Source organism: Carettochelys insculpta, chromosome 20, assembly GCF_033958435.1.
Source record: "Carettochelys insculpta isolate YL-2023 chromosome 20, ASM3395843v1, whole genome shotgun sequence".
NCBI lineage: Eukaryota > Metazoa > Chordata > Testudines > Carettochelyidae > Carettochelys > Carettochelys insculpta.
The window spans coordinates 24,813,612-24,830,440 of record NC_134156.1 but is presented as its reverse complement, the minus strand read 5'-3'; the positions used below and the strand labels follow the sequence as shown (position 1 = coordinate 24,830,440).

Sequence of the window (16,829 nt, the reverse complement as noted above, 5' to 3'; positions counted from 1 at the left end):
ACCACCATCTGGTTAAGCCTCACAGCTGCCAGGTTTTGTGCAGCTCCATGTTCTGCCACTGCTTGGGGAAGGGCATATTGACAATATGCTGCCTTTGATTTTCACATGCAAATTAATTGCAATGTAAATTATTTGCTGAATGTATTTGTGTAAAACTATTTTTGCTTGAAATTTCCCATGTTCTGAAGATAAAACAGAACTTCTTTTTTAGAAGAGTATTCTCCAAAAGGGTTTTGACTTAATGCTATCCTGAATTTTCAGATACAACTTGTTTGTCCCTTTAAATGTCTTATCATTTCAGACTTATACATGAGTAAATGTTCTTAAGATTTTGAGCATTAATTATTTTTGTGGTGGATAATTTAAATCCCATTTAAACCCATTGATTTGAGGGGAGCAGAATTTATCACTGTGCATGAGTGTGAATGTGTTGCCCTTTGGCTGCAGTATAGAGGGGACACGGAGTATATGTATGCTTAGTTGATGCTAGGAGAAATTTCTGTAGTTCATGTGACCCAGATCTCTGTTTTTATTGTTTTTCTTTTTTATGTTTTGTGTGGGTATTTTTTTTGGAAGCGTTACAGACTCAGTTCTGTAGCTCTGTGTTTTATATGAAGAGACAGTATAGCCACTCCATAGCTAAGCCTGCAATGTGTCTTATTTTAAGGTTCCATGTAAAAATCCCTCTTGTAACCCAGAAGAATCAAGACCTTCACAGCTTCCATTTCTAATAGAAAATACAGCACTTACCAATCGCAGAAGCAGAGAAGTCAGTCAGCCTTTGCAGGATTTAATTTAATCAATTACTTTTGAAAGGTGCAGAATTGTAAAGGCTGGGGTGAAATAGTGGAAGGGTCTCATTTAACCAGCACCAGAGTTGTCTACTGATGGACATCTTTTCTGTAAGCAGCCATTTTAAGTTATCATAGAATCATAGAATTCTAGGTCTGGAAAAGGACCTCAGAAGGTCATTTAGTCCAGCCCCCTGCCTAAAGCAGGATCAATCCCATATAAATCATCCCAGCAATGACTATGTCAAGCTGGGACTTAAAAACCTCTAGGGTTGGAGATTCCACCGCTTGCCTGGATAATGCATTCCAAACCTTCACCGCTCTCCTAGTGAAGTAGTTTTTCCTAATATCCAACCTACGTCTCTCCCTTTGTAACTTCAGATCATTGCCCCTTGTTTTGTCATCTGTCGCCATTGAGACCAGTCCCTCTTCATCCTCTTTAGAGCCCCCTTTCAGAAAGTTGAAGACTGCTATCAAATCTCCCCTCAGTCTTCTCTTCTGCAAACTAAATAAGCCCAGATCTCTTAGCCTCTCCTCATAGGTCATGTGCTCCAGACCCCTAATCATTTTCATTGCCCTCTGCTGAACCCTCTCCAAGGAATCCACATCCTTTCTATGTTGAGGGGACCCAGAACTAGATGCCATACTCCGGATGAGGACTCACCAGAGACGAATAGAGGGGAATAATAATGTCTCTAGATCTGCTGGAAAAGCTTCTGCTAATGCACCCCACTATGCCATTAGCCTTCTTGGCTACAAGGACACACTGTTGACTCATATCCAGCCTTTCATCCACCATAATCCCCAGGTCCTTTTCTGCTGCACTGCTACTTAGCCAGTTGATCCCTAGCCTGTAACAGTGCTTGGAATTCTTCCGTCCCATGTGCAGGACCCTGCACTTGTCCTTGTTGAACCTCATCAGATTTCTTTTGGCCCAATCCTCCAGTCTATCTAGGTCACTCTGAACCTTCTCCATACCCTCCAAGTTATCTACCTGACCCCCTACCTAAGTGTCATCTGCAAATTTGCTGAGGATGCAATCCATCTTCTTATCCAGGTCATCAATAAAGATGTTGAATAGTACTGGCCCCAGAACTGATCCTTGGGGTACTCCACTTGAAACAGATGGCCAGCCAGACAGTGAGCCATTAACCACTACTCGTTGGGCCCATCCATCAAGCCAGTTTTCTATCCATCTTACAGTCCATGTATCCAATCCATACTTCTTTAACTTAGGGGCGAGAATATTGTGGTAGACTGTATCAAAAGCTTTGCTAACGTTAAGGTATATCACATCCCTTGATTACACCATGTCCACAGAGCCATTTACCTCATCATAGAAGCTAATCAGAGTGGTCAGGTATGTGTTTGCAGCCTTAAGAAGGTTAATAACAGAACACCACTTGTCATCACCTATAGCCTATAACCATCGTCTGATAACTGAGACTAAGAGAATTTATGATTCATCGGGGTTTTCCAAATCTGAAGAAATGGGTCTGTCCCATGTAAACTCATCACCTAATAAATTATATTGTTAGTCTTTAAAGTGCTACGGACTGCTTTTTTGTTTTTTGAAGACGTAGACTAAGACGGCTACCTCTGAGACTGTTTTTGAGTGGGATGGTCATGTAGAATGAGCTGTAGGCCCTGAATGCACAGACTATCAGTCTGTGATTTTAGAAGTAGATTTCATGCAGTACATATATCAGTTCATCAGAGGCAAAAGCTATGTCATCAGCTGTTATGTTCTGTATATGTATCTAATGTCTACTTTTTGTTTTGTTTCCTCTTGTAGAACTATACTCAGTATATTCCACTATCCATATATGACCTGCAGACTTGGATGGGCAGTCCCTCCATTTTCGTTTATGATTGCTCCAATGCTGGCCTTATTGTCAAGTCATTCAAGCAATTTGCACTACAGAGGGAGCAAGAGCTGGAGGTGAGACCTTAGCAAATCGCCAAAGCTTCCTGCTGTGTCAGTTCTCTCTCTGCTGAGCATTTGAGTTCTGTTCCTGCTTCATATTGACTTCAGTGGAGACAGGTTTGAACCTGTTATGAGACATGTAGCCAAGAAAGTAAATATTTAAAAAAATTGAGTTGAAAAGCAAATTAATCTGGACGAAATCATGTTGCTTCAGTGCAATCTTTGTGGCTCTGTATGCCATCCCTGCTGTAGTAAGAATCATATTTATTGCAAGTACTAATTAAGTGATAACATTAATAGAATTAGTTCGTGCCCTAATAATCTTAGCTGCTGCGATGAATGCTGAGGTGAAGCAGACCCATTTATTTTAGATGCAATAGACTGATGCCTTGGTACAAATCTGGATTCCAGTTGTGCCTCTTGCTGTTGTACTGAGTACATAAATGTTAAACTAAATGATTTAAAACTGATGGACAGAAGTACTTACTGTTGATGGCTTTAGCTTGACAGAATACAGAAGTGCAACCATGTATTTCTACTGAAAAGACCCTTTTTTTGTTATAGTGTTAATGAGAATGTATTGGAGTAAGTGTGAATTGCTTAGAGGAATATGCAAAGTAACTTTAAGGTGCTTTGCTGTTGTGCACTAGATGAGCAGTGTCAGAAACTGGATCTTAGAGGCAAGCAGATTCCTGACTGGTTGTTCTCCCTATGCTTTAGCCCATTCGAAAAGCAGCCTGTTAGCGATTCATTTTTCTACTTCCACAGCACTACGTCAAATACTTCTAAAACTTTCAGTATGTTTAACAGGGAGTATTGGTCAGCTGGTCGTTACAAACATGATTTTAAGATGCTTATCGCGGGTGGGCCTCATTTTATTATTTTTTTAGAATAGAATGGATTAATTTGATGGATTTTGTGTTGACTTTTTGGCAAGTAAAGACTCCCTCTTTCAGATGGAAAGCAACATGCCAGTTTAGTCACAGTTTAATACAGTTAATTGTTTTTGTTGTCTGCCTCTTTTTGTAAGGAACACTACCTGTCAATATCAGAGAGGTAGCCGTATTAGTCTGTGTCTTTGAGAACAACAGAAGTCTTGTGGCACCTTGTAGACTAACAGATATTTTGTAGCATAAGCTTTTGTGGGCAAAGACCTACTTGGTCAACCCCCGCCCCCACTCATGCATCTGATGAAGTAGGTCTTTGCCCGCGAAAGCTTATGCTCAAAAATATCTGTTAGTCTATAAAGCGCCACAGGACTTCTTGTTCTGGCTGTCAATATGTCAATGTTTACATGTTCCTCACCACGGAAGAACGTGATGCTGAATGGCTTAGGTCTGTATTGGCAAGACTTCTGTGGTGAAGGTTACCGTATTTTCAAAACAAAAAGTGGAAAAAGTGGCCATTATGTGCTGTGTTCCTCCCATCTTTAGCTTTTTATTCTTATATTTAGTTTTCAGCCATCACTCTCCCTCCTGTATTTATTGCTGCTTTGATTTTCTGTTCTTCTGGGCATTCTGTTTTTCTTTTTTCTTCTCCCAGAGCATAGGCCTAAGCCGAGTTAGAAAGGTGCCTCACTCCAACACTTCCCTTCCCTGCTCTTTCGACTTTCCTTCCCTTTCCATACGTTTCTCTCCCAGTTCTTGGTTCTCACTTGCTGCCTTGACCTGAAGATATTCGTGGGAGCTCCAGTTCTGTGTAGTGAGGTGGCTAATGTGCATGGAGGGGGCAGAGAGTGGAATACTGCTGTTGCGTGTTGGTGGGTTTGCTGCTGTGCCAGAACCATGGCAACACAGGTGGCTGGCTGGGCAAGTCCACGTGCTCTGATCCTAGGGGGTTCTTGTGAAACTGGGACAGAACTCCAGAATAAGTAGAGTGGGCTGAGATACAAGGACAATCCTTCCAACCCAGAATATCTGGTTGTCATACACAAGTTTTTGAAACAACCACAGCTGGAAAGCATAATCTCTGGTATCCAACAAATATGCAAAAAGTTTGTGTGACTTCCAGCTTCTTCTTCTTGTGCCAAAATCTTGCAAATATGAACAGCAGCAGTGTCTTTAGTATGACTTCTATTTACAGTGAGGGAGAAAGTTGCCAGTTAATTTGTTTTTTAAACATTTTATTTCCCAGATTACAAGTCCATTTTTCCTGTCTCTGTATCTTGGGGACAGCAGGGGTGTAGTGAGTATGGCTGTGGACTAGTTTAATAAGGCAGCTGGTTTTTAATTTTATACAAAATACTCAGAATGGAAGACTTCCATACATCCCATTTAGAAAAATATAATACCTACTGTTCCTTACATATTAAATTTTAATTCTGTATGCAGAAGATAAAAGTGAAAATTAAGGTTATTTCAGGATGCACATTGGTGATGGTATAATTTTACATTATGTGGTGTAATTAGCTTAGTTTTTATCTTGATGCAGTTTTAATTAAGAATTTGTTCTTCCCCTATGTTTAATGTTGTTGGCCATTGTTCAGATGGTCCATTGCCTAAATAGCGGATATTAAAAACACAAAATCTGATCACAGTTAATATCGCAAAACATTCGTTAATTTCGGTGCATCTTGTGATTCCGCTTTTGAATAAAAGTTATTCAGTACATTGAGGATTGAAAACGTGAGCTGCATTAATTTGTTGCCTGTTAAAACATCTATGTATTTATGTCTTAAAAAATGACCTACTAGATTATAAACTCATGAAATATTTGACATGCTTTTTTGTCTGTGGTAGTAGTAGAGATTAAAGGACAGCCAGATGGTGCATTGAGCAGATCAGAGGAAATGGTATAGGTGGGGCTTAAAAATGAAAAAATTAGCAACATAAAATAAATAAATATGGTCAGATGACACAGCCTCTTGTACGAAAAACATTAACATAAATGAGAGTGCCCTCTATATAATCATTACTTTGTCATTTCTTTGTTAGTGCAAATTCTTCTCGCTGAATATTGGTTATATTTGAGATTGTCTGAGGATTCCTGATATTGATTTACTTACTTATACTAAAATTTCATTGTTTTAATTATTTACCAAAAAAATTTAACTGTCCCACAGCTTTCTACTTATTTACATATTTAGGCAGTATAGACGTGTGCTTAGTATTGGTGTACTTCTAGTCCCTCTTAAATTACTCTCCTATTTGTCAAAACTCCTTGCCTCTTCTCCTAAATTTAGACTCCCATCGTCCAATGAGGGGTGGGTGTGTGTGTGTGTGTGTAGGAGGATCTCAGTGCAGAACTCCATTAAAGTCAATCAGTATGGCTTCGGGGCTCTGCCTACACACAGCCAGATTGATTCTCAGAGACCATGCCACCTGTTTAATTTATGTTGGGCCAAGCATATTGTGGCTCCAGTACTGACTGACTGGAATCTTTGAGTAATATTGTAATGTAAATATTAGGCACAGACACAATTCACAGAAGGAATATTATTAGTATTCTAAAGGTTAGGAGATGACAGAATTAAGGTTGCATGTGCAGCCTTAATTTGTCCCTCTATTATAATGTATATGCCTAAATTTTTAGTTACATGATCACATACTTTTAGCAACTGCCAGCTGGCCAGGGCCTTCCCCTTCAGCTTCCTCATCTGATTCCAGTTTCCCCATCCTCCCACTGATTCCCAATTTTCATGCCCTTGTTTTCATTCCCTACACTCAGTAGGAGTCTCCTTGCCCTCTTCTGTTCTCACAACAGCTTCATGCCACAGGGTCCCTCCCCATGTTCCTGGTAAGCTGAGTGTTTGAGTGAACTCTCAGGAGAGATTTGGGTGCTGCTCAACTGATTAGCAGAGTGACTGCAGTCGGCAGTGTGTTTTGCTGCTGATGTACATCTACACATGCCTCAGTGCACATAACAGATGATGGAAATAATTAGAGGGAACAGTGCTCCCTCACCCAAGCTCCTCTCTCCAGTCTACTTCCTCTCACCCTTCCCTCACTCCAGCTCTGGTTTCCTCCCTCTATAGGCAGCATCCTCCTAAATGGTTCCTAGGTGCCATCTGGTGGGGAGGGTAGGAAATATCACTGAGACACATTCCTGACCAAAAAAAGCCGTCCAACATGAAATTTCAGCAGCTAGCTGAAAGCATGGGAATGCTCGATATTTTCAGACTCAAGGCTGTCAGAATTATTTAGCCATTGGAGTTACGGTGTGCTCATCACTTAGGAAAATTAGACCACCTATTTAAAAAACTTCCACCCCTGTAAGAGCATTTGCTTTGTCCATAACCACATGCTTACACTAGCACTTCCCTAGGCAAAGCTTTTCTCATCGACAGAAGTGGAGAAGAGTTTAAGCACCTGTGAATGACAAAAACTTTGTGTCTCAATTCCGAGCGTAGACACACCGGGACTTAGAATCATAGAATCCTAGGACTCGAAGGGACTTTAGGATTTTACCTAATCCAGCCCTCTGCCTGAAACAGGATCAATCCCATCTAAGTCATCCCACCCAGGACTTTGTCAAACCAGGACTTAAAAACCTCTAGGGAGGGAAATTCCACCATCTCTCTTGGTAAAGCATTTCAGTGCTTTACCACCCTCCTGGTGAAGTAGTTTTTCCGAATACCCAACCTACACCTCTCCCTCTGTAACTTCAGACCATTACTCCTTGTTCTGCCACCTGTCACTACTTAGAACAGCCTCTCTCCCTGCTTTTTAGAGCCCCCCACCCCACCCCCTTCAGGAATTTGAAGGCTGCTATCAAATTGTCCTTCACTCTTCTCTTCTGCAAACTAAATACTCCCATGCCCCTCAGCCACTCCTCATAGGTCATGTGCTCCAACCCCCTAATAATGTTCATTGCTTTCCACTGGACCCACTCCAATACATCCACATCCTTTCTAAGCGGGGGGGCTTAGAACTGGACGCAATACTCCAACTGAGGCCTCAGCAGTGCTGAATAAAGGGGAATAATAATGTCTCTAGATCTTCTGGAAATGCACCTCCTAATGCACCCCAAAATGCTGTTAGCCTTCTTGGCTACAAGGGCACACTTTTGACTCATATCCAGCCTCTCATCCACCATAATCCCCAGGTCCTTTTCTGCTGTGCTGCTACTTAGCCATTTGGCACCCAGCCTGTAACACTACTTGGGATTCTTCTGTCCCAAGTGCAGGACTCTGCACGTGTCCTTGTTGAACCTAATCGGATTTGTTTTTTTGGCACAATTCTCCAATTTATCTAGGGTACTCTGGACCCTATCCCTACCCTCCAGTATATCTGCCTGTCACCCTAGCTTAATGCCATCCACAAATTTGCTAAGGAAGCATTCCATCCCCTTATCCAGTCAATAAACATGTTGAACAATACTGGCCCTAGAACCATCCTTGGGGCACCCCACTTGAAACTGACTGCCAATCTAACACTGAATCATTGATCACTACCCATTGGGCCCGACTGTCTAGCCAGCTTTCTATCCATCTTACAGTGCATGTATCTGATCCATACTTCCTTAACTTATGGGGAAGAAAGTTGTGGGAGACTATATCAGAAGCTTTGCTAAAGTCCAGGTGTATCACATCTATTGACTTCACCATGTCCATGGAGCCATTTATCTCATCATAGAAGCTAATCAGATTGGTCAGGTATGACTTGCCCTTGGTGAATCCATGTTGACTACTCTTGATCACTTCCCCTCCTTCAAGTGCTTCAAAATGGATTCCTTGAGGATCCCCTCCATGATTTTTCCAGGGGCTGAGCTAAGGCTGTGTAGTCTATAGTTCCTTGGATTGTTGTTCTTTCCTTTCTTAAAGATGGGCACAACATTTGCCTTTTTCCAATCATCTGGGACCTCTCCTGATCTCCATGAGTTTTCAAAGATAATAGCCAAGGGCTGTGGCTGGGGGAGCTGGCTGGGAGTTAAGGTACATAAGTGGGCAGCGGCAGCAGTGGGTCGGGGGATTCAGGGGCAGATGTCTGGAGGAGAGGGCTCTGGGCAGGAGGGAGGGTACAGAAGCACGATGGGGTGGTCTGGGAAGGAGGGTGGGTGCAGGAGCAGCATAGGTGTGGGGGGTCTGGGTAGGAGTGGATGGCATGGTCTGAGTAGGAGGAGGGGACAGGAATGGTCTGGGCGAGGTGGAGGCATTTATTTCCATGTTGCTGCCCTCTCCCGCAGCTGGAAGAACAGCAGCAGGGAGAAAAGCACCCCAAAGAGGCTTTTCTGCCCGCTATCAGGCCCCACCCCCCACTGCTCTGATTGGCTGGAATTCTAACCAGAGTGGTGGTGTTGGGGGGGCGGGGGCAGTGTCCAGAAGGTGCTGTGCTGCTGTTCCCCCAGCTGGGGGAGGGGGAAGAGGAACATCAGAGCCACAGGTGACAGTGGTGGCAGGACCTCTTCCTGCCCCTCAGGAGGCAGAGCCCATGGGCCGGATTTGGCCCTGGCTTGCCTGATCCAGCCTTGAGGCTCAGGGCTCCGAACCCATACCCTACCATGGTCTGGATGTGACAAAAGGGAGCTCTGGCCCTTAGAATCTGGATTCAGGCATGCTCCGGTCTGGATCTGAACCACAGGCTGGGGTTTTCCCACCGCTGGACTGTAAGAATCTTCTATCTGTTTGTATATGTTTACTCATTAAATGTTTGTGTTCAATTAGTTTGTCCTGATTCACAGAAATTTTCCTGGTCAGCCCATGGAATTAGAGGAGATGGTGTTTCCAGTCTTTTAGCTCTGTGTGGGTGTTTTTTTTTGAATATATTACTTAAAAACCACGTGTTAACACTGTCCACTGGCTTTTGCTAGGAAGCAGTTCTTCACTTTGGTCTTTTGAATCCTGCATTAACCATGGCAAGCCAACATCCCCTTAGGAGGGTTGTGTGTGGCTAAAGCCTCTTTTCAAAACCATAGCCTATTTTGACATAAAATTGTAATTCTTGAAGTCAGACCCAGACTAAAGCAATGGCGTGTGCTCTCTCTGTTGGCTCCCTGACACGAGAGACAATTTTTAAGATTAGGCTGGTAAGTCTGAAAATATTGGTGCACCCAGTGGACAAGTGCAGTGGTGCCATGGTTTCAAACTTCATTTAAACTAAACATAAACTTTCATTGTACCTCAATATGCTACTTTTGAAACCTGTTTACCTTAAACTTATGTTTATAGCATCTTGCCTCTGATTCAAGTTAATTTAAACTTGAAAATTGGGCAGCTTTTTCTGAAATGTGAAGCTGAAAATCTGTTGCCCATAACCATTTATGTTGGAGAACACGGGAGATCCTGCAGACAGAGACCTTTAATAATCGATGATTTGTTCCTGTAATATGTGCAGCATAATGAGATTGCTTCATTAGTTCCATTTTCTTATGCTTATGAGATGATGGGAACATGTGCGTTAGGGATTTGTATATGTGTTTTTGGCACATACTTCATAACCAGAGATGAGAGTGAAAACTTAATTCACCTAGCTCTTTCCTCTTGCTGTTGCAGTATTTTACTTCTGCTGGTAATACTCTCGAAAGTTACCGGGCATCGAAGGGCTTTGCTTAAGTTCATAACTGGCTTGTTTCCATGTGAGTATGTATAATGTGAAAGTGCAAAATCCTAAAGGAAGTACATTAGATAGAAAGGGCAAGTGTTGGATAGATGGGGAGAGATGAGAGAACATAATCAGGCAAAAAGAGGGAGGCTTTCTTACAGAGTCCAGCTTTAGCCATGCTCCTTCTTTTTCTCCATTTTTGCATTTCCCCTTCACTGTTCTAATCTGTTTCCCTTTGAAAGAAAAAATGAAGGGATAAGTGCCTGTAGATGTCTGTCTGGGCTATTAAAGCATTTGCCAGGGCATTTTAGGCCAGGAAAATGAACACATTTTAATCTGAAAGCATAAAAATTTAGTTTAGGAAGGCTGTGGCCAGTAAGAATCATATTAAGAAGTAGTACTCTGAATTCATATGTCATTCGTCAGGTGTCAACTACCTTAACGTGTTTATTGTGTTGCTTGCAACAGTTAAGCAAACTCTAGATGAGTTTGCTAAAGGAGCTAAACAAGCAAAACCAATGACAGTACTCTCTGGAAGTGTAATGAGGCTCTCTTTGCCTTACAAAGTAGTTGTTTAACATAGAATGTGACTTTGGTTTTCATACACATTAGACAATTCTTGAAGATGTCTTCATTTCTAATTTACTGATTAGAGAGTCACAGAGCTCATTGTGGAACAATGTTAAATGGTTAACTGGTAAGCATCCTGGTAAGCATGAGAATTATGTTGGTGTATTTGTTGGTTAACTGCCCTAGTCAGTGAAGCTTGGTGGTGGTCAGCTGTTCAGGGCCAGAGCAGTCTTGACTGTGGAGGGGTCAGCAGGCCAGGCAGTGGGACCTTGTGGTAGGTCAGGAGGAAGGCCCTAGGCTACGTGGTTAAGTGCTATCATATAACCAGTTAAATGTTTTAACATCCCCGCTGTAGAAAAGAGAACCTTAATTTGGGTGGGTAATAAGGCTAAAGGTAAAAGTGTGTGTTTGTGAACAAGTAGTGTCAGCCATACAAGATGGAACACTAATCTGGGGAGCAGTGACTCTGAAAAAGATTTGGGGGTCATGGTGGATAGTCACCTAAGTATGAGTTCCCAATTTGGCTCTGGACAATATGGCTAATGCTGTCCTGGGATTCATAAACAGGGTAATCTAGAGTAGGAGCAAAGAGATAATTTACTTCTGTACTTAGCACTGGTGCTACTGCTGTTGGAATTCTGTGTCCTGTTCTGATGCCCACAGTTCAAAAAGGATGTGCACAAATTGGAGAGGGTTCAAAGAAGAGCCTAAGAACAATTAAAGGATTAGAAAAAATGCTTCATAGCTGTAGACTTGATGAACTCAATCTATTTAGCTTTGCAAAGAGATGGATAAAGGGTGGCTTGATCACAGTTTATAAGTACCAACCTGGGGAAGAGAGATTTGACAATGGTTCTTGTGTAAGGTAGAGAAAGGTGTAGTACCCCCAGTGGCTGGAAGCTGGAGCTAGACAACTTCAGGCTGGAAATACAAGTATAAGTTTTTTTTACTGGGAGGATAGTTAACCATTGGCACAACTGCCACAGTGAAGTCTCTGTCAGTCACAAGTTTTAAATCAAGATGATGTTTTCTAAATGGTCTATTCTAAGATTTATTTTGGGAAAGGTCTGTGACCTGACTAGATGATCACAGTGGTCCCCTTCTGATCCTGCCTCAATGAATCAATGAAAACTGGCCTTGAGGTCACCAGATTTCATGGAAGGTCATCAGAAACTTAACAAGTATAAAAATGTATTTGTTTCATGAACTCACAGGTTGTGCCCACACTTGGCCCTTATGTTCCTCAGGTGGAACCCCTGTCAGTGCAACAGCCTCTTCTTGGGGAGTCCAGTCCTATGTGATGGTCCCTTCTCGGAGAGTCCACTCTCACTAGGGTAGCCTCTCCACCTCTTGGGACTGTATCTCTCAGAGCCTTCAGCGCACCTGGCTCTGCTGTGGGCCTTCTCGGGAAGTCCAGTCACTCTGGTCCCCTGGGGCCTCCACTTCCAGAGGGAATAGTGCAACCCTGTTTTCTAGACCAGAGCAGCTCAGCCGGCATTAAACAGGAAGGTTTATTAAGCACATTGAATGCACCATAGGAACTCTCACACCTGTAGGTGGAAGGCAGTAACATCAGTTCAGAATGTTCTGAAAATGCCAAATTTCAGTGGCAACTGGTGAGACGGGCCTCAGAGGGATACCAGCCATGTGCCGCCCCTCTCCTCCCTTGCTATGCTCCCTCCCCGCTATGCTCCACCCCATCTGCCTCTTCCTCCAGAAGCAGCACAGAACTGATCCTTCATGCATTCCGCATGTTGCCCCTGGTAAAACTAGCTCATTTGTACCTATGATGTTTAGGAAGGGGGAAAGAGATGAGGACTGTGTTCTGTCTTTTTAGTGTAGCTTTTTCTCCTAACTGGAAGGCTAGAGTTTGTTTCAAAAGTCCCTTTCTTTCCTAGAATATTTGAAATGTTTTTCCAAAGCATTGCATGAACAGTTCAGTGACTGTGCAAGCAAAAGCTACATAGATTCTATGCTCTTTGCTGGCTTGCCCACTATCCAGAACATTAAAGACTCTTATTTAGAAAAGAAGGGCTGTTAGTACTTGACTGTCTTCCAAAAGTGTCTTGGGATTGTTTAACTTCCACAGAAGGGCATTTAGTACCTTGGTTTAACAGTGTATCTGAAGGATAATACAAATAACAACTCTCCTAAGCAAAATTAGTTTTAATCATGTCCAGATAAATACAGAAATTTCACAGTGTTGTGTAGATAAAAAAGAGTCCATTTAATTAAAAATGGTGTTGTAGCTTTGGCATGTTATACAGTTTGATAAAGTCATGTCCTTGGTTTAAATGCTGATTTTTCATGATGGATATCGTGCCTTTGTTTACTTCCTTTTTGTCACAATCTGGCCAGTAGAAAGCCACCTCCCCCCCGACACACACGCACACTCCATGGGCATCTTTCAGATATGGAAGCCAACTCGTTTTTTTGCAAACTAGATCTCCTGCTGATGGTTTCCTAGGATAATGTTATACCAGACATCAGTTAATAGCATTAGTGGCCAATGAAAACATGTGCAGTTGGAGTGTGTGCAATGGGCTGTTTTGGAAGAAGCTGACCTCATGCCAGGGTAGGAACAAGGCAGTGAAATGGTGCCTGCAAGGCAGGGGCTAACCTGGTCAGCAAATACCTTCTGTGTACATTTGCTTTGGCCCTAATCTCTCCCTGAGGTTTCTTCTGAGAGTAAAGCGTCGAGCAATAGTACTTAATTATCTAATTAAGTAGCTGTAATTGGTTCTCCAAGTGTATGTAACCTCAATTCTGGAGAACGAAGCAAGGTTCTTAAGGGTACCGTACTAACTGTGGTAAAACAGTAGGCTGATTAATTTTCATTAATTTTTCTTAAAATGGTGAGAGTGCAAAATCTAATTATGGGTCAAAGGAAGATTAGAAAGGTGTGGGGCCAAGTCTGTGCATGTTTAAAGGTTGGTTTGAGTGCTGCTTAAATTGGGGCTGAGCCATCGTTTTATGGTGTGTTTTTCTACAGACTATATAATATTTTTCTATTCTCAGCATCTTTTAGTTTTTGAACTTCACAGCATTTTACCCTGTTTTGTTCTCTGTTTATGTAGGAATTAAATTCTGCTGTGGGTGTGCATGTTCCTTTTAGGAGTACATGATTAACTACTTCTAATCAGAGCTGAGCAACTTCTGATTTTGTTTTTGTTTTGTTTTTGTTTTGTTTTTTCCCCTCCATCTTCAACTTAAATCTCTAAAAATTAGCTTAGTGCCAGAGGAGCAGGATGATTTCTGGCAATGGCATGAAGTATTATAGGGAATGTTCCTAATCCACCATCTGCTGGAAGCAATTACTCCTTTTTTGTAGCTGCATTAATGTCTTATGCAGGGATGAGGATTCTGACAACTCTAGAAATTCTGTGAAGCCAGAAGGTCTGGCCAGCATTTGAAATAAGTAAAAACTGCAATCTCCAGCCTGCACAACAAGGCAAAGGCCTTCCTTTAGTTTAATTTAAGCATGCCTATTACTTCATAAAGACCTGTTTTCCTTGCAGTTGCCTGTCTGCCTCTGATTTATGTGCATTCAAGTTTTGAATAATAGAGGTTTAAAATAGATGTATTGTCATCCCTTGTGTTAATTACAAGTGGTGAGACTTATAGGTCTGTTCCTTTTTCCTTTGGCAAGTGCACCATTCATAAGTGACACAACTGAATACAGGTTAACTTGGACAGCTGTAATATATATCTAGGGGGTTTTGGTTTAGCTGATAACTAAAATTTCTGTAAGATAGCAATATTAGTGAGTTAATATGTCCTGGATTTTCCATAGTTCTTTGTATCCATTATGTCATGCCCATTCTCTGTAAATACAGTTGTTTTTGTTGACTGAAGCTTGTGATGGGAATGTGCACAATTGTGCCATGAGATGTTATGTTCTGTTCTCACCCTCTTACTCTGTGTACTGAGAAGGTGGTGGATGGGGGGAAGATGACAGCTCAGAAATTAGGGAAATGTGAGCCGTTGTTCTCAGGGATTTACTGGTAAATTCTTTGTGCCATAACAAAGCATCAGCAGCTTTCTAAGCAAATTGAGGATTTGTGTGCCATAAGTAAGGTTAAGATTTTGTCATGGTTATTTTTACTAAAATCCACAGATGCTCTGAGGGCAATAAAAAAAATTCATGGGAGCACTGATTTGTCTCTGACTTTTACTAAAAATAACTGGGGACCTGAGGAGGTTGGGGGAGAGGGCTTGTGTGGGAAGAGGAATGACAGCTGGAGTTCCATGAGGGAGAACTGAGGGCCCAAGCCCCACCACCAGGGAGAATGATTCTGTCCCTAGCCCTGGTTGCAGTCGCAGAGGGAGGTAGGAGGCAAGAGACTGGCAGGCACACAGCACCTATCCTGGCTCTGGCTGAAGCCATGGAACAGGGGCGCACACCCCTGGCTCTGGCTGAAGCTGTAGGGCAGGGGTGCACAGCTTCAGCTCCAACCCTGCTGGCGGCTGCTGACAGCTGAAGCTGAATAAGTCATGGAGGTCCAGTAAAGCCATGAAATCCTGCATGACTAAATCATGTCCTTAACCATAAAGACAAGTTTGAAATATCTTCCTGTGCCTTTAAGATGGGTTTTAGCTCACTGGTAGGAACTTATCTCTCCCCGGCGTTCCCTTCCGTGGTTGCTGTGCCATAGGAATGATTGCACTGAGGAACTGGATAGCCCAGGGAATTCCAAAGCTTCCAACATTAGGACCTTGCTATAAATCTTCCCAGTACAGTAGTTACCAAAAGTTGATATTCTGTATCAGATTGGTCTATTTGTTTCTTTACAAATTCAGGCTATTACTTATCACCTGATTATATGCCAGATGTTTGTAAATGAGTTTCTTATTTATTTGCTCTATTATCTCTCCTGGCACAGAAGTTAAGCTGACTGGTCTGTAGTTTTCTGGGTTGTTCTGATTTCCCTTTTTATGGATGGGCCCTGTATTTGCCATTTGGCAGTCTTCTGGAATCTCTTCTTCTTCCATGATTTTTCAAAGATGATAGCTAATGACTCTCAAACCTCTTCAGTCAGCTCCCTGAGTATTCCACAATACATTTCATCAGACCCTGGTGACTTGAAGACATTCAGGATTTTTAAGTAATTTTTAACTTGTTTTTTTCATATCTTAGCTCCTGAATCTACCTACAGAGGTAGGATTCCATGGCCATGGTGATGCTGGGTGACAGGCTGAACAACAAATAGCTGTTTTAACATTCCTAATGTGAATGATGCACCAGCTCCTGAGAGTAATTTAAAAAAAAACCTTCCAAAACTTTAAAATCATAAGTCATAATGTAGTGAGATGACAAACCTGAAATCCCCTTCTCAGCTCCCATAATGCCCCTCTTTCCTATATTTCTCTGCAGCAGGAGTGGAAAGTGGTACCAAACTCTGTTGTGGGTATAACAGGAAGGTCATACATTCGAAAAGGGCTCTGTTAAGCCCACCAAACTGATTTACATTTGCTGATTTAAACAAGGGCATAAACTTTGGTATATAAATATGGCAAAGATATAGTTTGTGTAACGCAGTTTGAAAAAGTGAAATCCTGCAAAAGCCATTTGTCTTTGGTGATTAGCATAGCAGATTTGGACGGATCATTTTCAGGGGAGCCCTACTTCGTATTTATTTGTACTTTGTTTTTGATAGGTAAGGCTCAGATTTTGTCCCCGAACTCTCACTCTCCTGTGTCTCACTCGCTGCAGAAGGGAACAAATGTTTCCTATTCTGATTTACCTGACTGCCATTTGCATTTCTCCTGTCCTGCAGTCTTCTCTCCCTCCCTTTAGCACATCCCCTATTCAGCTGTGAGAGTTCTCATGGAAACAGTTTAGGAAAGATCCTGACTCTGAACTCAACTTAAAGTATTCAGTTGCCTTTCCTCCTTTCTGCTCTAAGTTATTTCACCACTTTGTATTTAGAGTGGGCTGCAGAAAGGGGATTTTTGTTAAACTTTTTCCTCAGCTAGCACAATAGTTCACAAGACTTATTTTGACAATGCTTGATTTAAAGGTGGCAGAATCTTGTTGATTTAAGAATCCTGTGAAGTGGTGAT

General features: G+C 42.1%; 1 protein-coding gene across 5 annotated transcripts in view; it reads left to right on the top strand.

Annotated features, from left to right (window-relative positions):
• Positions 1-16,829, top strand: part of RPTOR (regulatory associated protein of MTOR complex 1) — a 256,227-nt gene that overhangs the window by 76,344 nt on the left and 163,054 nt on the right. For 4 of the 5 annotated variants that reach the window (XR_012648254.1, XM_075014602.1, XM_075014601.1 and 1 more), the window contains exon 5: positions 2,587-2,733. The exons of the other annotated variant lie outside the window; for it this stretch is intronic. Coding sequence is in view for 3 of the 4 variants with exons in the window: in XM_075014602.1 (XP_074870703.1) it covers positions 2,587-2,733 (147 nt within the window). In the remaining variant the exon portion in view is untranslated. The remainder of the gene's footprint in view (positions 1-2,586; positions 2,734-16,829) is intronic. 5 annotated transcript variants of the gene reach the window in all.